Here is a 22,919-nt window from a genome sequence, read left to right as displayed (position 1 = left end):
AAAGACTGTATACTGACGATGTTCGCAGGTCAAATCTTAATTTTAAAGGCTCATTTTGGTGAGCATGTCGTTTACGAGGGCATTCGTGTTACTCTTGTGTGTGTTGACCAAACGACGGATCACCGTTGCGCTGTTTTGCCAAGCCGGCTTGAACTCCATTCGATCGTCTGAATTCCCGGGTAAGGGTTTCGCTCAGAACGTTTCCATTCCAGATATTAATTTTATGTGCGATAGGGACTGTGGGCACCATGAGTACTTTCGGACACCTTTAAACGGTGGATGTTGGCATGCCCAAGGCGGATCAAATCCTGGTCTCTGATGCGCCGATGACTGAGCGCGACCATGTCACGGCGGTTCATTTGGAAGCGACGTGCGATGAAAACGGAAAGGCGCTCCGTATCGTGATCCTGGCGTCCTTTCTGGTTTTGGGCGTAAACCCCCAAGGCAATCTATTCAACTTCAAGGAGGGAAGACACCGTGCAAACAACGATGGCATCGAGCCCGGTTGGTGTCCAATATTTTTATATTTCTCAATGCCTGGGCTCATCGCACATGTATTTAGGAGACAGAAGTGGAATGGCCGGGCCCTTTTACAGAAACTGTATCACTCGGAACCCATTTCGGCAGTTATTACCGACAAGACCTTCAAGATGTTCTACGCAACCAGTTCGCTATTAGCAATCACCGGCTTCGTACAATGAAAGACATTTATGAGCATATCCTGGCCTCGCCTCCAGATACCCAGTTCGCCATATGGGAAGCGTGCCAAGATCTGCGTCGCAGCAAGAGAAGAAAGCCCGAAGGCGCCAACGAAAGTAGAACCCAGGTACGCCACGTCGGTCATGTAGAAAATGGGACCCTTCCTTACTGTCAGCAAAGTTATCAGATATAGTCTTTCATAACAATGTCAACGCAGAAGATTTATTTCGTGGATTCGACAAGAAAGCACTCGTAGAAGTTGTGCATAGAGTCATTCGACTTAGTAGCAAAGCGCGCACGTCCCGAGTTCAGCTTGCCATCGCCGTATCAAGATCTCCTGTGGACCTCCAGAATCTAGTGATGGAAGCAATCGAAATGATACGGGCACACCGCACAGAAGAAACCGTGGTCGACCAATCTGGGGTTAGAGGTGGTCAAGATCAACGATTACCCACTCCTCTTAACGTAAGTCTGGTGATACATACCGACCAAATACCTAACTTATTTTCTATAAACAGGACTCCAACTACGACTGGCGCAACACTTCTTTCCTTAAAGCAGTGGACCCGGCAATCATTCGCGAACGCATGACGGAGTTCATCAATCGGACGAACAACGCATCTTTGGCCTTGGCAGCATGTTCGATTTGTGCACGGGAAGTGTATGCATACGAATGCCAGGAGATGTCATTGGACGACATCCCGCATCCTCAGTTGTTGTATCCGACATTACCGCATCCTGCTCAGCAGCTTACTCGAGGCATGTTGCTGTTCCCCGGAACATATCGCGACAACGACTTGTTACGCGTGTGCAGGCCTTGCCTAAATCAATTGAACCACAACAAGAAGCCGCCGTTATCGCTAGCCAACGATTTATGGCTTGGAGATGTGCCTCGCCAGTTGCAAGATCTTTCGCTTCCTGAACGACTACTTATCGCGCGTTACATCCCCGCTGCCCACGTCGTTAAACTCTATCCCAAGAAAGTCGGGAGTCGCCACATCGAGCCTGATTCGCTGCATAGCGGCCTGCGAGGCAACGTTTCGTCGTACCCATTGGATCAACGACAAATCGCCGACATGGTCACGAGTGTGAAGCCTGCCCCCTTGTCCCTCCTGTCGTCCACGATCGCCATTACATTTGTCGGACCCAAGCATGTTCCCCTTCGTTGGTTATATGGAAGGCTCCCAAGGAACTTCACAGTTCGAAGGCGTAAAGTTCGCGAAGCTCTGTTGTGGCTTAAGCAGAACAATCCAATATATTCTTGCATCGAAATCAGCCAGGAAAGGTTGCAGGCACTTCCTGAGAACGGTGTCCCAACCGAGCTGTACCAAGTCACTCGGATCTCAGATGACCTTAACGGCCTGACTGAAGAGCATCGCAACTACGTTCCAACGGCACACGACACCGAAGACGCGATGCAGGGAGAACCGTTGGGGTGGGAGGACGTTGGCTTGGTTGAACCAGGCATAGAGCCACCTTCCGCAGAATTCGACAGCCAAGCAGACGAACCACCTGAAGTGGACAGTATAGAACTCGATTGGACGTCTGTACCTATTTTCCCTGGCCACCTTCCACTAGCCGAAGAAGAAAGCCCAGATTGGTTTAGTGAAGCGTATACGGACGAGGAAGAATCCGATTGGGACGATGATGACGACTTCTATCACGGTAAGTCCTTATGCGTGTTCACACCTTGATGTACTCTAACCAACCCGTGAAGGCCCTGACGTTCCACCCGCGGTTATACCGATTCAACCTCTTGGAGTCATCGACATTAATGGCGAAAATATTCCTCAACGCGAGCTAATGGCGCATGCATTGGCCAATGCCGCTACGGAGAGGGCACCGAAAGGGGATTACCTCATTCGGCATGGGAGTGCATTCGTTAACGAATATGCCCGTAAGGATCCAGTGACGGGACAGAGATACGACGGTGGCCCCGACAACCCCAACCATCTTGTGGGATGTTTCCCGTGGCTGTTCCCATACGGTCGAGGAGGGTTCGAGTTAAAGAAGGACCGGGAAGTTTGTTACGAAGCTCATGCACGCTGGGCCTTGCAGTACGCCGACAAGCGTTTTCGAAGGGATCCATACTTCATGTTCCAAGTGTTCGGCGTACTGCAGAAGAGGCAAGTCTGTCGCTCCGCAACCCTCCACATTTCTCGAGGCGGTCTACAACGTCATGGCGACCTGTTGTCCAATCTCAGGCCAGAAGATTTGCTCCAGGCCAGCAGAGAGGAGTCCGCCAATCGCCCTCACCAAAATCCGGTATTCGATATTCTTTTCTATCACTTGAAAGCCATTCGTCGAAGAGTTGAAGGAACAGACGAGCATCGATTTGTTGTTCGGTCCATGATATGGGGAAACACACTTCTACTCAACCTTCCCATTATTTGGATGACCATCAATCCCGCCGATACGCAGTGCCCTATCGCGCAAGTGTTGATCGGCGAAGATATCGACCTCGACGCCTTTTCCCGTACTGCTGGACCCGATTCCCTCAAACGAGCTAGGAATATCGCCGGTGATCCCTATGCCGCCGCAAAGTACTTCAACTTCATTGTCCTGGCGGTTTTGGAGATCTTGCTGGGTATTAAGCCAAGCCAGGGTGGGAGGCCTCCGGAACGACGGGAGGGCATTTTTGGAGTAGTGGAATCGTATATCGGTACGGTGGAGGCGCAGGGTCGGGGAACACTTCATCTCCATATGCTTCTATGGTTACGCGACGCACCCCCTCCCTCGGTCTTAAAGGAAATCATCAAGAGCGAAGAGTTTCGGGAGCGCGTGAAGGAATTCATCTCGACCACGATACACGCAGACATAGACGGCAAGAACAATCGACAGGTAAAGGCTCTACCCCGAGACGGCGAATGTTCATACGCACGACCAACCCATCCCGACGACCCGGAATACGACACCAAGTTCCAACAACGGCAACGCATTCTGGCTAGAACTTTGCAGTATCATGATTGTGATCCAGCGAGGTGTATAAAGAAGATTCGCGGCGTGTGGAGGTGCAAAGCCCGCGCACCTTGGAAAACCGCGCAGGAGGCGTGGGTTAACGATCAGGGGGAGTACGGACCTCGTCGGGTTGCCGAGTTTTTGAACGCCTGGTGCCCATTCATTCTCGACGCGTTGCGATGCAATCACGACCTCCAGCTTTTGCTCGCCGCGGTAATAGTCGCCAAGATTGTGTGGTACATCACCAATTATGCCACGAAGAAGCAACAGAGATCCAGCAATGTGACAGCTCTTCTGGCGAAAAGAGTAGCTTTTCACGTAGGGGAGGAACGTCAACGGGCCGATGTGGAAAGTCGGAACAAACGCCTTTTGGAGAGATGCGCCAACACTCTTACAAGAGAGCGTGAGTTCAGTGGTCCGGAGGTTGCGACGTACCTCATGGGTTGGGGAGATCGTTACATGTCTCACAATTATGTTCCGATCTTTTGGGATGCTGCTGAGCGTGCTTTGAAAAGGAAGTTTCCGGCCTTGAGGAACGAAGTACGGGAAGGAGAGGAATCCGAGGTAAGTGGTAACCTGTTGGGTACCTTATTCTCACTTTCTGCTTTTGTTGACTAAAGAATTATAACATTAGGAGCAATTATCATCACTATCGTTGGCGTCAGGCGTAGTGGAGCTTCAAGACCAGCTTCGCGATTACCAGTATCGAGGGGACGAACTGGAGGAATATTCGCTCTTTGACTTCATCCTCAACACCTACGAGCAGTCTATTCGTGAAACGGCAACAACAACAACAGTCGAAGATGACGACAACGGTGCACCTTCCGACGCACTGGATGGGCACGATATCCAGTCCGAACCAGTCAGGAGAGGAGTAGGAAGACCGCGCCATCACCGTATTCCCTACAAAGTGGAAGCCAACAAACCACGTAAATGTCGTATTATACGGTCCTCCAACCACGAAACGATGCCTCGATTAGTGGGACGATGGCTTCCCCCTAACGACGAGCCTCGACTCTACCCGTTGTACTGTGCGTCTATATTGATGCTGTTGAAGCCTTGGCGTCAATTGGAGGATCTTCACGGCCAACACCCATCTTTTTCTGACTCACTTCAAGAGTATTTATCGACCTGCCCACGACGCGACCGTCAAATTGTAGAAAACTTGCAGTTTTATCATCAATGCGCCCGGGATGCCAAGGCGGATGCACTGGATGCAATGGGACCCCAATCGGACTCGACGGATCGGTCGGGCTTCACTGACGCTGAAGTTCCCGACGAGGACGACGTTGACACAGCAACCGAAACCATCGATACAGCTTTGGAGCAGATACTTGATCGCCTATCGGAGTCGCAATTGCGGGAAGCGGAAACTACGCAGATGTCGGACAGGGAACGATTATTCGCAGAGGTGGCTATCATGAAGGCCAAGAATGCACACTTTTTCGACGACTCGGACGCCAACGGACCAACGGATGTTCTGCATTCGGAACAAGTTAGAAGAGCTACCGAGGAGGAAGTCAGTAACATTGGTCGTTGGCAATCTATACTGGAATCAGCGACCAGAGCGGTGGATACTGAGGACAGTCGTGATGTGGACGAGGCAGATGATGATGGAGAGGCATTCGTTCGTGCAGAAGAGGCCGCCGCATTCGCCCCTTTGATACAACCAGGGGTGAACGGTAACATATCGGATGGCCCAGGCGAAGATTCTCTGGTGGATATGCTTAACGAGGAGCAGCGCAGGGCTCACGATATCATCGTTAATCATTTGGTTAATCATCTGGATGGTGAGTTCTATTCATGCCTACGGGTTACGAGTGAAACTAATCGAAATGCATGGTAGACGTACCACAGGAACAGTTGCTAATGCAGGTACAGGGGGAAGGGGGCACAGGAAAATCGCTCCTTATAGCCGCCATTACGCGATCGTTCGATCGGCTGTCATCCCTTCACTTATTGGCGAAGACAGCAACGACCGGGGTTGCGGCGATCCCTATAGGAGGTACGACCGTGCACTCCTGGGCTCACATTCCAATCAATGTTCCCAACATCGGAGACGACTGGGTCTCACAAGGTGGTCCAAAGCGGAAGGAAGCGCGAATTCGCAAGATATCTGGAAAGGCGTACCTTATCATAGATGAGGTTTCGATGATGACGAAGAAGATGCTGTGGAACCTTAACCAAGTCGTTCGAAGTACGCAATTGGCGGCCGAAGTAGGCGATCCATCGAAGCCCTTTGGAGGCATGAACGTCATTCTATTCGGCGATTTCCACCAATTTCCACCAGTCGGGAATCCTACTGGGGCGTTGTACTGTGAACGGCCCGACGAAGATGTCAACTCGGCTCTTTTAGGGCGGGAACTCTTCAAACAGTTTCATCGCGTCGTTATTCTACGTCGGCAAAATCGAAGCCAGGACGTTCGATGGAACCAACTGCTGGGTCGTTTACGTGAAGGATTGTGCACAGATGAAGACGTCGACATCCTGAGGGGGCTGGTGCTTGACCAGGGACCTTCGGACGCCCTCAATTTTTACGATGCCCCTTGGAATTCAGCAGTTCTGGTGACTCCACGGCACTCCGTACGACACAAATGGAACCATCACGCGATGGAGAAACTTGCCACGACCACAGGACAAGTGCGCTTTATTGTCACGGCCCAAGATGAAGACTGTAGAACTGGGTTAAAACCTTCGAACGCGGTTCGACTTGCCATGGCGCAGAAGACGGAGAAGGACATGGACAGGGGGAAGTTGGACCGAGAATTGGAAGTTGTGGAAGGGATGATGCTCATGGTGCTGCTGAACGTTGCTACAGAAGCAGAGGTCGCAAACGGGACAAGGGGCGTTCTAGAAAGGATTCTTCTCGATCCTCGAGAACCTCCCCTCACCGTGGAGGAAGGAGGCGTGTGCCGACTGAAATACCTTCCTGTGTCATTATGGATCCGACCATTAACGCCTACAGCTCTTACATTCCCCGGTGTACCGTCCGGATTGGTTCCATTGGCGCCTCGTACCGCAAGATATCAAGGTATTACAGCCAGTAAACGCCCTTACCGAGTTGTTCGGAAGCAATACCCCATCACCCCAGCATACGCCTTTACCGATTACAAGTCTCAAGCCCAAACCATCGAGAAGGTCATCGTCGATATAGGGAAACCTCCGACGGGTAATATCTCGCCATTCAATGTTTATGTCGCATTATCGAGAAGTCGTGGGCGAGAGCATATACGACTTTTACGTGATTTTGACGAGGGCTTGCTAACCCGGCATCCATCCGAAGATTTGAGGCGCGAAATGATGAGAATTAGGGCTCTCGACGCAGAAACGACAGAATGGTGGAGGCCCAGAGCAGGCCTTGTCGGAAGAGGGGCCAAGTCCGCCTCTTTAGCAGTCAGTGTTCCAGATTGTTTCAGACTGTCCGGGCACATTGACGACTGACGATGGGTCTTACTCTTTCAGTGATCTCGCCTTCATCGACAATGGATTTTGATATCGAAAAACGAGTTCGAGAAGTGATGATGACTGCACAGGTATGGGCCCGTTTGTTATTTCATCAATCAACACTCACCCCACTGCAGCACCTTGGGTTGGAAACGAAGACAGGCCTACTCTACCCAGCGCGAGGATCGAAACCCCATATCGTTCCGATTGCAGTTCGGAGGGGCAGCATAAGGATAGATCAATGGTCACTTCATGTGGAAACATGGGTGGATATTGATTCCTTAGAGACATCAGCCGTTGTTGATTTAAGTCGTGGCCGAAGTGGTTTGACTGATCCTCTTCAAAACATATCCTGGGCGATAATCGGAGCGACAAAGGTACAGCCTTAATTTTCCTTGAGTACGATTTACTCAATTCTTACGGTCCACAGAGGGGCAGTTGGACCAACGAGACCATTCGAAACATTTTCGGTTACCAGACGGACGTGAAAGGAGACTTGTTATTGCTTAAGTTGTCATTGGCGACGAAGGAGGTCCTGGAACTAACCGAGGATGACGAGCTTCAGTGCCAAGGCGTACTTGAAAGGTGCGTTCCGTTTTTTTTTTTTTTCGGGGGACATATCAATGTAACCCTCGATCGCCTTCATCAGGTATTTGGCCAACGAGTCGTAAAGATGACCAAACTGTCGTACACTGTGTAAATAAGTGAAATTTTACTTGTGGCTGACTGTTACATCCGTCCACATCCTGGTGAATCATGGCACCCTCTCGTACTCGGTCGCCCTCTCGTCGATGTGGAGAATCTGTTGGATCGATACCCAGACCTCATCCCATGTTTCCGAATGGTGTTCGCCGATCAGCACGCTTGGTCAACGCTGTCAACGAGAGTCGCCGCCATCGACAACTACGTGCCGAAACCCTACAGAAAATCTATTCGCAGCAGACCTTCATGGGTCCCATTCTGCACAAGATGAACTTCGAAACGCTGATGTCGTTCGCGGCCACGAGTCGATTGGCAACCGCCATGGTGCAAGGCGAGATCAAGGCTCGTTTACAGCGCAGGTTGGAGAAGTTCATACATCGAAAGGATTTCGCGCGGTTCATGGAAGAATTGGAACGCCACGAAGGGGCGATAGTGGGATCGACTGCCTATTCCTTGTTCGCGTACGGAATACCCTGGTCGGACTCATTCTATCGTCGCCACATGGTTCCGTACAACGAAGTGCAACCAAGGGATTTGAATGTTGTCGTCCCCGGCGAACAAGCTGTACCGTTCATCAAAGCTTTGGAAGGCTTTGGTTATCGGGTTCGAGGGACAGATATCCCCAGAGAGCCATACTTTGGCTGGGCGATGCTCATGGCGACCATGGTACATTCGGAGGTGCGTTGTGTAAAGTATAACAGAGAATGGACGTGTCTAACCACAAGATAGTCAAGGGCCGAGATCACTGTCACCTACAGCCGAAGCAACGTAACGGCGGTTGTCTTAAGCTCAACGAACACGTATCAAATGAACATGATCACCGCGTCGCGATTGTATTGCTGGTGGCCCGAGTTAGCGTACCGCAATGAAGGTTTCCAGGTTGACAATCGCAATCGACGCATGATGCCTTGGAACCAGAACCCCATGGTGGACGTGTTCGTCAACAACAGTCATTGGTTGAACCCTTGCGGTATGAAGTGCTTGGCCATTTCCCGTGTTACTGCCAACGATCATAGGATTGGTGTTTTCCATTACAAAGGCACGGGGTGGACGGATGATGTGGTGATCGCGGATAGGGATTTGGACCCTCTTCTGCAAGATCGAGCCTTATGTCTGCGCGTCCGAGCAGAATGTCGCAATTTCTATTGCTCCGGTTGGCGACCTTTTCACAAAAGGGTATGGTAGACGAAAGGTTTTCGAGCTGTACGTAGTACATCAATATCGAGGTACTATTGTCGAATCAACGTTTGATGCTTGCTGAAAGAACCTGTCTATAAAGGGACGCTGAGGACGTTGAGATGGGCCAACTATGGGTAGGATCAAAGTTTATTGCCTGTAACCCTAGACCATCAATCGTGCAAAAGCTTAAATCCACCAGTTTCAACCCTGATATACTACGACGAAGGTTAGAAGAGGAAGCATGGTTAAGCGCAATAAACGCACCATTTGCTCGGGATCATCATGAGAGGCGAGGTTGAAAAACTTCACAAAGTCCGTCATAGGTACAGACACAGCGATACTGGCGAGTTTAAATCCAATTAAATCTCTAGGATGAAGGAAAGATGAGTAACGGGATGGACTCTGGAATGGCGATACAGACAGTAACGGGACAATGTTCAAGAAATCGGCCACCTCGAGCAACTCTAATACTTGCTGGGTGGACCGCTCGATGAAAGCTTGGTCGAATGGGCAGTAGGGATCTCCGGGATTCACGGGAGAACAGTTATGTCCGCGATGATGCCGTATATAGCGGAATGCCTATTGTCTGTTCAGGGACCCTCGCATGGAATAGGGAGAATGGCATACCTCACGCAAGGCATCGTCTGTGGACGATGGAATAACAAAAACCTCGCCAGAATAAGCGGAGTCTAAAACACATCCAGTTATTTTGCTATTATCAACATGGAAGACTAACCTTCGAGGGTGTGGCGAAGGGTAAGGGATTCCCGAGCGTCATTGGCGTCGACGACAAGCAGATAGCCGGAATCTGTTTGTAGTATAAGTTCTGTCATATAGAGGGTTGAAGGTGGGTGGAGAGGAGAGGGCGACACGTTCCTGTGGGATGTTGGGCGTTTACTACGATAGGTCTCGGACTGACGTCATGGCTTGAAGACCTTTTTAAGGTTTAAATGTCATGTTCGTCATAAACCTTCAAACAAGACGATGGAACAACACATTCGGGACGTGGCGCATATCGCAACCGTACGTTCGTGCTTAAAGAAGGTTGCGTATACTGATACAATCAATAGACATGGGAGAGGCGACAAATTGTAGGGGTTTTGTGGCCGATGGAAGGAGAGAAAGCGATTTTGGTGCCCATACTCCTCGATCGGATGGCGGACATGATTCCTCAAGTTGTTGACGTCGACGTGCATCCCTATATAAACCAATCTTTGCGATACAATCAGCAGGTCATTGACATGGAAGCTTACAGCATTACCCTTTCGAATGGGTCGACTGGGAATAGGACAGAAGAATTCAGAACGACAATGTTCTATGACGAACCGGTACGTCATTGCCTTATCTGGGACTTGATGAGTGCTCATTTGCGGTACAGACGGCCGTAATGGTTAATAAAACCATCTTGAAGCTGACGGGGGGGAGGGTTGTCCGTCATGGCAACCTTTTAGCGGTGAAAAGCAACGAATATGATGAGATTATTGACGCGAGAGAAGGAGACATAGGTGTAATCCAGAATATAGTTGTAAAATACTTAGAGTCGCAGGAACTTGGTCCTGGTGATATGTAAAGGAGATATGGACGCAAAAGCGTGTGAGATGAGTGGATGGAGTTGAGAAACAGGAGGCGAAACCAAGGGTGTACTGCTTCTATATTTGGTTTTGAATCCACCTTTCTCACTTGCACCTTCCACCATGAACGAGTCGTACCGGAAACAGCTCTTTCTTCTTCCCGACAATCTAACGAACGTATTCAAACATCTGCCCTTCCCCGCCATGGAACAATTGTCATCATTCTCGCGCATTCTCCATCGCGCAGGCCAGAACGAAGTACATCGGCGTTTGGAACAAGTGGCGCAACCCTTCCTTGAGGGAGTGGGGTTTGACATGACGATGTTTATCGATTTCCTGGAAGTTGTTGATGGTGCCGTGATAGGATCTCTCGCGAGAGCATTCTTTCTTTTGCATTTGCCTGCGATGAACGATGAGCCTGCTCTTCGGTTTGTGACAATCACCGTGCGGGCAGGAATGATGGACACAGCGAAGGCTCGATTGAGTGTGCAGGGGTATACAGAGTGGGAGGAGGAAAGTGTGTTGGTCACAGCTGTGGAGTGTGTCAAACAGGTGGCTATCGGTCAGAAGGTAGCGGACACGAACGGGGTGCGTTAATTTCGGGCAAGACATACCAGCTCCTGATGTATTTGCAGGGGATCCGAATTCGTATTGTGGAAAGTCGTGGCCATTCGTTATTGCCCTTAGCTGGATCACCTTCAACGTATGACACCGTCGCATTCACGGCCACCCACGTTTACAGCATTAGTCCGACGCAGTTCTTTTCGAATGTGGCAATTGTGTCCAGATATGCAACACTTGACGACGTTGGGCGAACGAATCCCAGGTTCAGGGTGACAATGGATAACGGGCATTGGGATCTTCATTGTGGTCATGAATGTCCTGCAGAGTGGCGGAAGTTTCGGCGGTCGTCAGGGATGGGAGCGTTCCTGTGGAGGCAAGACGTGGAGGACGAGTTACAGGGCTATGCGCCGACATGGGACGGAGGAGAGCGCGAGGTCGATAAAGCATGGAGGGCATTGGTCGAAGCTAGAGAAGGTATCAAGGAGGCAAGGGTTAAATTTCGGTTGTTGGCAGCATGCGATAATCCGGCATGTATTCATTACGGAGATGTGATGTAAAATCCTCATGGGTGTATATAGTGGCTAGTGAGAGATAGGATCAATTGTAGAGCACCGCTTCCCTCCCTACCCTCCTTGCCTTCCTCATCCCCTGTTAACCGATGCAATGATGGCACGGGCCGCCCGAGTAAATATGGGTTGGGCGCTTATCACAACAGAGAAGAGAGAGGGCTGTGCAACTTTGCTTGGCTATGTTTGTTTTCCGCAATCAAAATCTGCAGCGAGATTATGTAATTTACAGTCTCTACGGACCCTTGCTAAAGCAAGGTCGAAATGTATTTCCAAAGAAAAACTGAATGCCACATAAACCCGGTGAAGCTAAAGTCAACCCCTACTACAAGCATGGGTGCAGAGCCTAAAGAAGAGGAAAATAATTAAGTAACGATGCGATATTGGGTCTTGTGACTGAACGGGTTAAGATGGAAGACGTTACAGAGGTCCAAAACATTGCTACTCTTCCATTCAGGCGGTGCCACCGGTCCAAAGTGGGGGAAAAGATGGACACTTCGACGAATATTTGCCACAGGGACAATGCTGGCAAGATGACCTTCTCGACTTCGTGTTGATTTGATCCTATACAGGCCGTGGTTAGGGTCGGGCTCGTCCTCGAATGGCGAGAACCATTCGATATAGGCCAGGTGGGATGGAATGGAGGTCCCGGGACTGAACATAAGCCTGTGTACCCGCTCTGGAAGGGAAAAGACGACGCGAACTCGTCCAACACGATAACCTGCACGATCCACAATGAGTATGGTAAGCTAGATTACGGGTGTTGTGAGTATACGCACCATCCAGCCCTGTGTCTCTCCCTGAGCCCAAGTTGATCAGAGCGGTGTCGAACCGAGCTGGAACAGGACGTCCGTGTTTGTCCGTCGTTTCTGGGCGGCAGTGAATGCTGTCGACAGTCGAGATGTCCCCTGTATAGGTGTCCTGTCGTCGGTATTTGATGCGATGCCAGACATGGAATTTCTGGAGAGGAATGCGAACATCCCAAACGGAACGCTCGAGCTGTGCTGTCGTCTGGTCCGGGTTATTGAGACGTGAAACAAACCGAGCTAACGCCATTTTGAAATGGACTGCGCCATAGTCGTTGACAAGTGTCTCAATCCTAATCTTCCGGGCAGAGGGGTGCTTGGACAATTCTCGAAACTGGTCGAGCTCGAGTCCTGGGGGAATCCAACGCCGGACCTGGGGCAGCTTCCCACCATCGAGCCTCCATTGAATGTACTGTTCGTGCTTGAAGATCTTTTCCCGTCGCTCGAGCCACAATGTCATTTGATTGAACTCGTCCTTGTGGTTGGTTGCTGCGTATGCGTCCTTTGCAATGTCGATGTGAAGTCGTTCGGTGTACTGGGTATCAGTGTTGTCAGCAGTCCCGAAAAGCTTTATCTTCTCGACCCAATGTGTAGCAAAATGAAGCTTCGGAATGTTGAAGTGTTCTCGGATCCCTAGGTCGATGAAGACGGATTTGTTGTCGTGGAACATCTTGAGGGCTTCCTGGGTGATTGCGAGAGTTTCGTCGGTGTGGATAGGGTACTGGGCAAGGTATAGGAAGTCGAGGAGGCCCCGGACTGCCCGGACAACTCGAGTGGAGGAGTAGCCTCCCGGGATGCGGATGTCGATAATGAGCCCCAGCAGGATTCGCGATATTTGATCGTGTTCTTGGCCTGTAATTCGACTGAGGCTGGAGATACCGTTCATGAATAGGCGGATGTTGTGGTTGGGTGGTAGGCGTCGACAACGCGCATCGATCTCAACAGGTCCGTAAACTGAAGTGACCCATGCAACGAGGTGTTTGAAGATGCCTTGATGGAGTTGGTGGAGGATATCGGGAGCGATGGCCTGGTAGATGTGAACGTAGGGGAGATTCTTCCAGAAAGGCGAGGCCAGAGGCTTGATGCGAGCGTCTTGACACGTCTTGAGGAAACCGGCTGGATCTTCATCGAACGAGTCGATTATATCGAGCACCCGATCCAGGTCGCGTAGTGGATGCTCTACCCCGCATTCCCCGAGCTGGTCATGGGGAATACCGCACGTAGGGCATTCCCCTTGGAAAACTCCGGTTGCGAGCGTCTGCTCCGGGTAGTCACCGTTAAACGTTGCCACAATAGGATGACCGCGATATGCAAGGCCATGGCCAGTGACCATCTTCAGGCCCGTAACTCCTGCCTTTTCGAGTGGCTTCAGCACAAACGACATGCAAGCATGGTATAAATTGTTCAACTGTCGACGGCGGGAGGCCTTGTTGGTGACGGTTTCGAGTTTGGTGATAGGAAGGTAGGCCAGTAGAATGTACGCATGGGCTGACACCTTGCGCCGTATTTCCTTCGGGATGTTTCCAATTGTCAAGTACAAGGGATAGGCTTGTTTATTGCGGAAAAGTGTAAGGAGAGTCTTGTCGGTTGAAAGGCTGATGGGAACAACCGTTGCGCCAGGCTTCTCACGTTCGATCGCCTCCTGCAACATGCCGTCAATCAAATTTTCTCTTTTTCCTCCAACCACCACATACCTGTGTCGCCCACCACCACCGCCCAGTATGCATGTCATGATACACGCGACAGTCTTGCTGCTCGTTGGTGTACTGCTTCTCTGGTGAAAAAACCAGGTAAGGAGCAAAATCAGGGTCACCAAACAGCGCTTTAACACATTCTATGACATCCCGATAGAAGAACTCGCAAACTTCCCCGCCCACGACTACTTCTTGTCGTGTAAACGATGGGCGCCCAACAAGATGCTTGTCGATAATGGCATTCAACTGCGCAGAGGTCCGGAAGGAGAGACCCAAACGATCGGCCACCTGTACTGAGGTGAGCGAGAACATATGTTCGATATTAGCAGAATACTCACCCCGTCAATAGCCATCAGCTCCGTGAAGGCTGTCGAGGAAGGTCCCCGAAGCTTTGCCCACCGTGCGATCTCCCACTCCAACTTCGACGAGAACGGTGCATACAGATTGGTGGAATCTCTGATGTGCTCTTGGTGATATGCAGCGCCGGGTTGACTCGTCCTTCTGTGGTCTTCGGCATCTTTCTGATACCTTACCACGAAAGGCTGAAGTTTCAAGCCCTCCTCTGCACCTCCCCGCAGTCGTAAAGGTGTATTCCCACTAGAAGCGACATCTTCCATTGGTGTGTTGTATAAACTGTCCCCGGCTTGTTCCTCACGTGGCATTACGCGGTCAGGTTCCAATCCAAACTCGGCCTGGGCAACAGCTGCGTCTTCGTCGAAAGCATCGTCGTCTTCCTGCTCGTCTGTGGTGTCGCTTCCATCGCTTTCGCTATCACTATCTCCCTCCTCCCAGTCGTTGTCGGTCTTGTAAGCGGAGGGTTCTGACGACTGAAACACCTCGTCAAGAAGAATTCCGTGTTCACCGAAGAAATCACGGCCGACATCAATCTCGATGGTCAATGGGATATCGGCGGGACTGGCAGGATTGTCCGGAACCTCGTGCAAGGTGTCAGGGACCAGCGGGGGAGGGTGATAGGTGGACGAGTTGGGAGTTGGAGGGTTCTCGGAGTGTTGGCTATTCACTCCTGAAGGTAAGTCTTCAAAATCCGAGTCTGATAAGTCGTCGATGATCTGATCATGGTTTCGGCAGTTAGGGTTCTGGCTTCTGAGTGCATGATTCACCAGTCCTCTGCGACGGACAGATGCACCGCACCCCAAACAACGTGTTAGCATAGGGAGGATGAAGCGAAAAGAAATAGGAGTAATGTGCACGGTGGTATCGGGTAAGTGTGCGTCCCTCTCCCGGTTGAACATCAAATCAAACTCACGTGAACCCAATTTCAAAAACCTTTAAACCTGTTCGTGCGCTGGCATTCCCTTCTTCTCAACCTCCCAGCATCGTTGCGTTTACCCGTTCAGTTACCAGTATCTCTCCCAACAGCAAGAAGTCACCCTCCACACACGAAGAATGGCCACTTCAGGTATGGTTTACAATTGCGGTGACCTGCCCTAAAATCTTACGTATGCCTTCCTACAGGATCCACTCGTCGCTCATCCAAGAGGATTGCTGAGCCCGAGCCCACAGTGCGTCGTACTCGTGTCCGACGCTCACTAAGCCCCAAAGGTGGTCAGTCAAAGGCGAAGTCCAAACCGAAGGCCACATCGAAGCCTTCAGCCAGAACAGCATCTGCAGGGAAGTCCTCAACCAAAACTTCGAGTAAGGGCCCTTCCCGCTCTGGAACCAAGAGTGGAACCTCTTCCACGGGTATGCTGTTCTTTACCTCTTTGGATGGAGGAGATATATTGATGCCAATAGCTCTAGTCGTCGCTGGACGTCGCCCGGCCGTTGTTCCTCAAGATGAACCTCCTCGCATGCCTGCCAAGAGACACAAGGTTCTGGGCACTGTTTACGCCTCCTCTGATGAAGATGAATCTGGATCGGACCGAGAGGAAGACGATGAAGGTCCTGAGGACCATTTCGAGGGCCTCAACAAGGAAACTCTGCATGCCGAGGTAAGCATTTATGCTGGACTCAGTGTGACGTTGTTTCAACTCTGACATTCTTCCACCGCACACCTCTTCCCCTTCCCACTTTGAAGGGTGTTACTATCGGGCGCCAGTCAGAGCATGAGCGTGCCAAGCCAAGGGCTAGTGACCGTGACCGCGACTTCATCGAGTTCGTCGACGGTGAAGATGATAGCACCCCCGAAGCTGCCCGGAAGGTAACCTCACACTCGAGCTTGATACTGGACAATTGTACTCAGTGTTCTCAGGCTAGCAAACGTGCTCTTGAACGTCAGGAAGAGGTCCCCCGTTTTGCGACACCTTCGCTTGAGAGCAATAGCCATCCCGCCTCTGTCTTTGTACGTCGAGCTTTATCACCCCATAAAATCATTTCTAATGTGTTGACAGAGCTCCCCGGTACACCCTTCGGACGACGAAGATGAAGACGATGAAGAGAAAACTGAACAAGGTTCCGATTCCAACTCTGGCTCTGAGGGTGATGAGCTTCCGATAGCTCGTGCCTATCCTGGCTGCCTTCTCGACTCACAGTACCCCAACTCCACTTGGCTTGTCCCACCACCACCTGGCACTCGTCACCCCCGACTTGGAGAGCAACAACCCGAGGTCAAAGCGGTCATCACTGCGGGTATAGAGATGATCGTCGGGCACGCACTCTTCCAAAATCCGTTCATCAGCGTCGACCTCAACTATCGCTCCCAACGCAAACTCCTTACCAAGGAAGCGACACGGCTTGGTGACGAGAACCCTAATTCTGGATATCACGATATCGCTCGCCGAATCCGTGGGGACAACAACTATGGTATAACCCTTGCCCGGATGGTTCGTGGTCTCTCTCACCAATGACATTATTCTTTCCATATCTGATTGAACTTGAAGATTATGCAACGCATCGCCAACCTACGTGGCAATTGGAAGAAGATAGCCATCCACAAGGTCCAAGCTGCCTACAACCTCAACTCGGCCAATCCTACTCAAGTCGTCGAGAAGGTCAAGAAGGAGTTAAAGGGGCTGACGTTGGTCTACCCCCGAAACAGTGTAGGTTTATTTGTCTTGTTTCTCGTGGTACATTTAACAGAATTTCCTCCCATCTGCTATTAGGCTGGCAACATTGTACGAACGGAGCCCTTCATGCATGACTGCATTCTGCAAGTCGTGCGTGATGGTCTGTTCCTCAGATCTGGCCGACAGTCCACTGCCCAGAAATATGATTCACTTTTTCCGACAGCATCCTTCGGGACTGGTGACAGGGCCATCATCCGTCGCATGGCTCCTGACGCCGCAGTCTGCTTTGCCGCCACAGTGGTACGTCCCTAGTCGGTGACTGGCCGAAAATTGCACTGATACGGTTGCTAGGTCCACGCTGCGTTGGATGATTGGCTGAATGGGCACCGTGTCGCTACTCATTTCAATGCAGATACATATGAAGATGTGTACAAGAACATGCTCGAGGTTCTTGATACAATTCGCAAGGCTCGCGATGGAAAGGTGTACAATACCTTGATGGCTCGTATCTTCACTGAATGCAGGTGCGCTCTAGTTCTTGTTTACTGGCAGCTACTAGGGACTCGAGACTCATGTTTTCGTTATCAACAGCAAGGGTACCCCTTCCGCTAATGCTGCCACCGTTGAAGAAGCCATCGCCAACCTTGACATTGACAACATGCCTTTGGACATCGTCGGATTGGAGGCTGAGGACGCTGGTAGCCCTTAATTACCTCGGTATAATTGTCTTTATTTATTTCCTCTTACTCCAACTTGTATGTAATAGCCGTATGGGCGCATACAATTCACGTTCGTTGTTAAATCGAATCCCTCCTAAGCGGCAGGCGGCTAGCCTGATAGATATGAACCTGGAGCAAGTGAGAAAAACTGTTATGAAAGTCGGCGACTATTGCGTATACAGTGCGCCGACTTTGTACTAACTCGGTCTATTTTGACGCCCGCGAAAAGCTCAACAAAAATTCTGGACTAATTTGCACGGATCGTCTATCAGGGGAATTTTAGACATATGTGACCTATTTAGACATGTATAGTCCCGATTATCCATTCGCGTTTTTCCAGATGTACATCCCGGTTTTCATCGCCTATAACACGCTATGGAACACCATACCGTATACGCCTCACCTCGCTCCCCCATCTCCTACACGATCGATCGAACCCTCTCCGCAGTTACCCTTTCCCCATCACCTTCCTCGTTCGTACATACCGCACCTCGTTACTTACTGAATACTCGGCACGAGTTCTTAATTTACAAGTTACCCTATAAATTATCTATGACGCAACACTCAAGTTGAACAATCGACCTATCCCGCAAGCAGCACTGTCTGAATCGTACGCCCACACGAATAAATTAACCCTAGCCATCCTGGATTAGATCCTCGTGTTATATATAAAGGTTCTACACTACACAGTGCGTCATACATAGCACATGCCCATCGTCGTCCAGCGTTCCGGCGATTCAATCCTACTTACGAAGGAAAGAACGTTCGAGCTTCCGAGTCCGGGCGCTTGTCTCAAACTCCCATGTCCCACGTGCGCGCTTAAGAGGCAAAAAGCCGGGGCCGACACTAGAATTGGGGTGGGCACTGTGTCACTGTCAGACAGCCAAGCCGCAAGCGCCCCATTGCACGACCTCCTCTTATTATGTATGTAGTACCAGAAAATGCCCGTTGCTCAGCCTACTCTCCCCAGAGAACAGGGGAAAAAAATCAAAGAAAAACGAAACAAGAAACAAAAGAAAAAGAAAAAGAATCCTGAAAACGATCGCAATGGATTTCGGATACGGGGAATCGAACCCCGAGCTGCTGCGGACACACTTTGTAATGACAGATAATGAGAGGCAGCAATGTTAGCCGTTACACCATATCCGAGGTAGCATTATTCAGCTTTCGGTGCTTCACCTTGGGATTTGAGGCGTGGTTCACGGCTCGAGATGTTGGACTCTGTCAGTTTAAATTCTATCCGAGTACGAACGCTTCGAGGACCAAATGACCAGTGCGGAACAGGTTGAAGCTTGCCACAAGAGAGGCTCAAACGGTGGTTATGACCGAAAGTCGTAGGCTTCTTACCCTCACACAGACAAACAACGGCACCCAGGCCCGGTCGGCATCATGCTTTCGGTCGACCTTACGCACAAAAGAGCTGTAGATAACCAGCGTACCCTGCTCTCTAATAATCCCCAAAAACCCGCCTTTTAGCAGAATTCGGAATCCAAAGACCACAGCCCTGCAATTTCCTCCCAGACTGTGACTCAAAACCAACGCTCGTTACCTCAACCCCTGTGACCCCTATTTACCCCCAGCACGGCATTTGATTCCGCATCCGAATCTGAGTCTGACAGCGTTCCGAATCCTTTACCCCCGACCTCCAAGGCGTCCACATGCACCCAGTGGAGCATGCTGCGTCAATCACAATGGACATCTGTATCATAATCACCGCACATGGGCCGTTTGATCCACCACCATCTTATCACCCGGCACGAATTTTCCTCAGAAATCGGCTCAGAAAGGATTTCGACGCGAACGCACCTTCCCTTAGAGGTTTCATGACTCGACGTCCTTAACCACGACTGTTCACGAGGTTAAGGACAACTTGAGTCACAAGTTTGACAACGACCTTAGCCACGACTTGAAGCTTGACCCCACGATTTTAGCCACGACCCTGCCTACGACCTCTCGACGACGAATCAGTTAGGCTTTAGACGAGGCCGAAACGCCCCGCTAGCATCTGCTCTTGTCTTCTCCTGCTCTAGCCTTGCTTCTCGGCTGAACGCTTGTCGGTCCCTCTAGACTCGGAGCGATTTCGACGGCGCGCTTGTAGCTACTTCTTGACGTAAAAAGCCTTCCTCGAGGACGACTAGCGACGTGTCAATCTCCTCGCTTTCGTCTCAATCCACCCTTCCGCATCTTCTACTCCTGGCACCTCCCTTCAACGCGCATACCACCTCTTCTCCAAAATCTCGAAACGATATCAATCATGTCTTTACAAGAAACAGAACAAACGCCTTTACTCCATAACCAAAACCCAACCCACATCCACCTTAACGGCAACAGCAACAACAGCAACGTCGGAAACTTTGGCTCAACCTCAACCTCCGTCGAGGCAGAGATAGAAGCCACCCCAACCAAAAAAGACGCCCACGACTTGATTTACGAGCGCTTCTCAGTACCCAGGAAGCGCGCTATCCTCGCAATGTTGTCTGCGGCTGGACTAATGCCTCGTACGTCACGTCTCTCAAACCCTCCTTACCCTTCGCCGCGATTAGAGGCTAATGCTGCCTGGGACAGTATTCGTCGGCGGAACGTTCATCCCATGTATACCCCAAATCGCCAAAGATTTGGACGTCCCGCCTGGTACGATCAGGTAACGTTCTTCTCGTCCCCGTCTCCGCGACTTTTGGGTGAGCTCAAGCTGAACCCGCACCCATCTCGATCACGGTAGCTTGGCGGTGAGCATCTCAGTCCTAGCCACATCCCTCGGCGCGCTCTGGGGATCCACATATTCAGGCTTCTGTACGTCCCTCTTCCACTTTTTCCAAATTCCCCTTTGGAACCAACAAATCCTCCAATACTTAACAGACGGCCGCCGCCCAATCTACCTCGCCTTCCTCCCACTCTCCGTCCTCGGGTCACTGGGCGTCTCGGTGGCGACTACCATCCCCGAACTCATGGTATGGCGGTTCCTCCAAGCTTTTGGGGTCTCGCCTGCTCTCTCTGTCGGCGCTGGCGTTATTGGTGATATTTATAGACTGGAGGAGAGGGGTACAGCGATGGGTGTCTTTTTCGCTGTAAGCGTCATTTCTAGGATGTATGGTAGTGGTGCTTCAACCGTGTTCTGATGCTTGGGTAGGCGGTATTGCTGGGACCCGCGTTGGCACCGTTAGCTGGCGGTACGTCCTTCGCACGTCTTACCCTTGGAATTATATCCGTCTTACTGAACTCACAATCGCACTGCACAGGCACAGCAGCCCACTACTCCTCCTGGCGCACCATGCAAGCGCTAGTAGGCATCACCGTTCTCCTCGTCTACCTCACCATGGTCTTCCTCTTCCCCGAAACGAGCCACCCAGGAACCCGGGGTATCGACCACCTCAGAAAAGCGGAAGAAGAGACCGGGAGACGCCAAGTTCCACAGTGGCGACCTGTCCTTTTGAACCCGTTTAAGGGTATGGCGCTTTTGAGGAGCCCGAATTTGTTTTTGACGGTGTGTGGGGTTTTTGGTGCTTGGGTGTTTGGAGTGGATCGCTGATTCGTGGGTTGCGCTGTGCCTCCAGGCGACGGCTGCGTTCGTGGTTCTGGCAGTCGATTATGGTACGCCACGTCGATCTTCTTAACGTGATGAAATCCATTGAATACCCTGACTTAGTCCTCCTCATCCCGATTGCCTACACCATTGTGCGTACCCTCCGTCATAATTCCTCATAGAACTGTGGATCCTAACCTTGACCTTGAAAACGTTGTTGAAATAGGGCAAGAAATATAACATCACAAACGAAGCGCTCATCGGCGCTTGTTTCTTACCTAACGGTCTCGGTTCTATGCGTGCGTTTCATCCACTCATTTTTCTCTCATTCTGAAATCAAAACCCCTTTCTCCCTATAATAGTTGGTGCCCCAATCGCTGGCCGGATATCCGACCACCTCGTCGTCAAATGGCGGTCCAAACGGGGGATGTGGTACCCCGAAGACCGGCTGCGCGCCGCCCTCCCCGGCGCCCTCTTCCTCGTCCCCCTCTCCGTCCTCTTTGCGGGCTTTTTGACTGCGTATGTGGATGGAACGGTGGGGTTGGTCCTTAACTTGGTCTGCTTATTTGCGAATGGGCTTGGGGTACGTGTTTTTCCTTCCTCCCCGCATGTCCTCTTCTGCACTTTATGACGTTCGAGTTCCCTATGCCATGTCGTGAAGGAGATGCTGATAATTAGGTTGGGTGGTGCTAGGTCGATGTGGTTTTGAGCCCTGTTTCGTCTTATGTTGTAGATGTGATGCATTCGAAGAGCGCGGAGAGCACGGCTGCTATGAGGTGTGTTTCTTACCTGCGTCTTCTAGTCTTCAAACCTCTCACTGATGATCTCATCTAACACATCCCTTCGTTCATGGATAACCCATCTCATCATGCTCTTTAATCGATTCACTCATTCCTTTACTTATCCCGAATTACAGTGCCTTCCGATCGACCCTCCTCGCCATGGTCATAGCCATCATCATGCCCTCCATCGAACGAATCGGTGTATTCTATACCAACGCGATTGCTGCGTGTGTGGGCTGGGTTGGGTTCGGGTGAGTTGCGATTTTTCATTTCCCTCGGGTTTCACTCGGTTCCAAATTCCCTGCTTCTTCCTTGCTTCATTTTCCTGTTTCTCAATGCTTCATTGTCTCGCCTTCCCTCGTTTGCTTCATTTCGGCTTCTCGTTGGTTTTGACGACCTCGTGGATACCGGTCGTGTCGGCATTCATTCCAATCCATCCCTCCTGCGCGTGGATAATGAATGACCTGGCTCTACTTCGATCCATATGCTCCTTATCGCCTCACCGATGAACCAACAGTTCCTCTTTCATAGGACCATCTTCTCGTGCGGCTTTCATATTACGCAGTTTTCGATGGACCATCGTGGGGTACCCTGACTCTGCGATCTAATACACGCTCGTCATTCCTCACCACCGATGAACGAACACTTCCTCTTTCACCGGCCTTTCCATCTCACTTGTGCCAAAATCCCGGAAGAGAAATATGAAATTAGCCGAGTTCGTTTCAACTTTCGTCCCGATCTTAATTATT

General features: G+C 50.8%; 8 protein-coding genes and 1 non-coding gene across 9 annotated transcripts; 6 read left to right on the top strand and 3 right to left on the bottom strand.

Annotated features, from left to right (window-relative positions):
• Positions 1 to 489: 489 nt before the first annotated feature.
• On the top strand, positions 490 to 7,098 carry CC1G_04942 (hypothetical protein; the record flags this gene model as incomplete). Its single annotated transcript, XM_001841046.2, has 7 exons — positions 490 to 504; positions 563 to 826; positions 880 to 1,164; positions 1,218 to 2,364; positions 2,417 to 4,221; positions 4,292 to 5,447; positions 5,504 to 7,098. 7 exons carry the CDS (start codon positions 490 to 492, stop codon positions 7,096 to 7,098), a joined length of 6,267 nt encoding a protein of 2,088 aa, XP_001841098.2.
• Positions 7,099 to 7,857: 759 nt separating this feature from the next.
• CC1G_04941 (hypothetical protein) lies at positions 7,858 to 8,988 on the top strand (the record flags this gene model as incomplete). Its single annotated transcript, XM_001841045.2, has 2 exons — positions 7,858 to 8,481; positions 8,533 to 8,988. 2 exons carry the CDS (start codon positions 7,858 to 7,860, stop codon positions 8,986 to 8,988), a joined length of 1,080 nt encoding a protein of 359 aa, XP_001841097.2.
• Positions 8,989 to 9,152: 164 nt separating this feature from the next.
• Positions 9,153 to 9,815, bottom strand: CC1G_04940 (hypothetical protein; the record flags this gene model as incomplete). The annotated part of the gene is made up of 5 exons (XM_001841044.1): positions 9,153 to 9,197; positions 9,247 to 9,349; positions 9,404 to 9,561; positions 9,610 to 9,671; positions 9,719 to 9,815. 5 exons carry the CDS (start codon positions 9,813 to 9,815, stop codon positions 9,153 to 9,155), a joined length of 465 nt encoding a protein of 154 aa, XP_001841096.1.
• A 151-nt stretch (positions 9,816 to 9,966) lies between these two features.
• On the top strand, positions 9,967 to 10,552 carry CC1G_14048 (hypothetical protein; the record flags this gene model as incomplete). Its single annotated transcript, XM_002911964.1, has 3 exons — positions 9,967 to 10,005; positions 10,053 to 10,310; positions 10,361 to 10,552. 3 exons carry the CDS (start codon positions 9,967 to 9,969, stop codon positions 10,550 to 10,552), a joined length of 489 nt encoding a protein of 162 aa, XP_002912010.1.
• A 205-nt stretch (positions 10,553 to 10,757) lies between these two features.
• Positions 10,758 to 11,674, top strand: CC1G_14047 (hypothetical protein; the record flags this gene model as incomplete). Its single annotated transcript, XM_002911963.1, has 2 exons — positions 10,758 to 11,141; positions 11,189 to 11,674. The coding sequence occupies 2 exons, from the start codon at positions 10,758 to 10,760 to the stop codon at positions 11,672 to 11,674; spliced, it is 870 nt and encodes a 289-aa protein (XP_002912009.1).
• Positions 11,675 to 12,048: 374 nt separating this feature from the next.
• On the bottom strand, positions 12,049 to 15,355 carry CC1G_04939 (hypothetical protein; the record flags this gene model as incomplete). Its single annotated transcript, XM_001841043.2, has 4 exons — positions 12,049 to 12,404; positions 12,463 to 14,131; positions 14,184 to 14,471; positions 14,522 to 15,355. 4 exons carry the CDS (start codon positions 15,353 to 15,355, stop codon positions 12,049 to 12,051), a joined length of 3,147 nt encoding a protein of 1,048 aa, XP_001841095.2.
• A 235-nt stretch (positions 15,356 to 15,590) lies between these two features.
• CC1G_04938 (hypothetical protein) lies at positions 15,591 to 17,858 on the top strand (the record flags this gene model as incomplete). Its single annotated transcript, XM_001841042.2, has 10 exons — positions 15,591 to 15,603; positions 15,660 to 15,887; positions 15,945 to 16,135; positions 16,222 to 16,344; positions 16,396 to 16,485; positions 16,535 to 16,966; positions 17,024 to 17,182; positions 17,246 to 17,449; positions 17,501 to 17,673; positions 17,741 to 17,858. 10 exons carry the CDS (start codon positions 15,591 to 15,593, stop codon positions 17,856 to 17,858), a joined length of 1,731 nt encoding a protein of 576 aa, XP_001841094.2.
• Positions 17,859 to 18,921: 1,063 nt separating this feature from the next.
• CC1G_20045 lies at positions 18,922 to 19,017 on the bottom strand. The gene has a single exon. It is a non-coding gene; the product is annotated as a tRNA-Glu (tRNA).
• A 1,105-nt stretch (positions 19,018 to 20,122) lies between these two features.
• CC1G_04937 (hypothetical protein) lies at positions 20,123 to 22,425 on the top strand (the record flags this gene model as incomplete). Its single annotated transcript, XM_001841041.1, has 11 exons — positions 20,123 to 20,366; positions 20,434 to 20,509; positions 20,588 to 20,658; positions 20,725 to 20,933; positions 20,996 to 21,035; positions 21,105 to 21,349; positions 21,420 to 21,456; positions 21,512 to 21,540; positions 21,615 to 21,687; positions 21,751 to 21,907; positions 22,305 to 22,425. 11 exons carry the CDS (start codon positions 20,123 to 20,125, stop codon positions 22,423 to 22,425), a joined length of 1,302 nt encoding a protein of 433 aa, XP_001841093.1.
• Between the last annotated feature and the right edge of the window lie 494 nt (positions 22,426 to 22,919).

Source organism: Coprinopsis cinerea, assembly GCF_000182895.1.
Source record: "Coprinopsis cinerea okayama7#130 chromosome 2 map unlocalized cont3.2, whole genome shotgun sequence".
Lineage (NCBI taxonomy): Eukaryota > Fungi > Basidiomycota > Agaricomycetes > Agaricales > Psathyrellaceae > Coprinopsis > Coprinopsis cinerea.
This window is presented reverse-complemented; position numbering and strand designations above follow the sequence as displayed.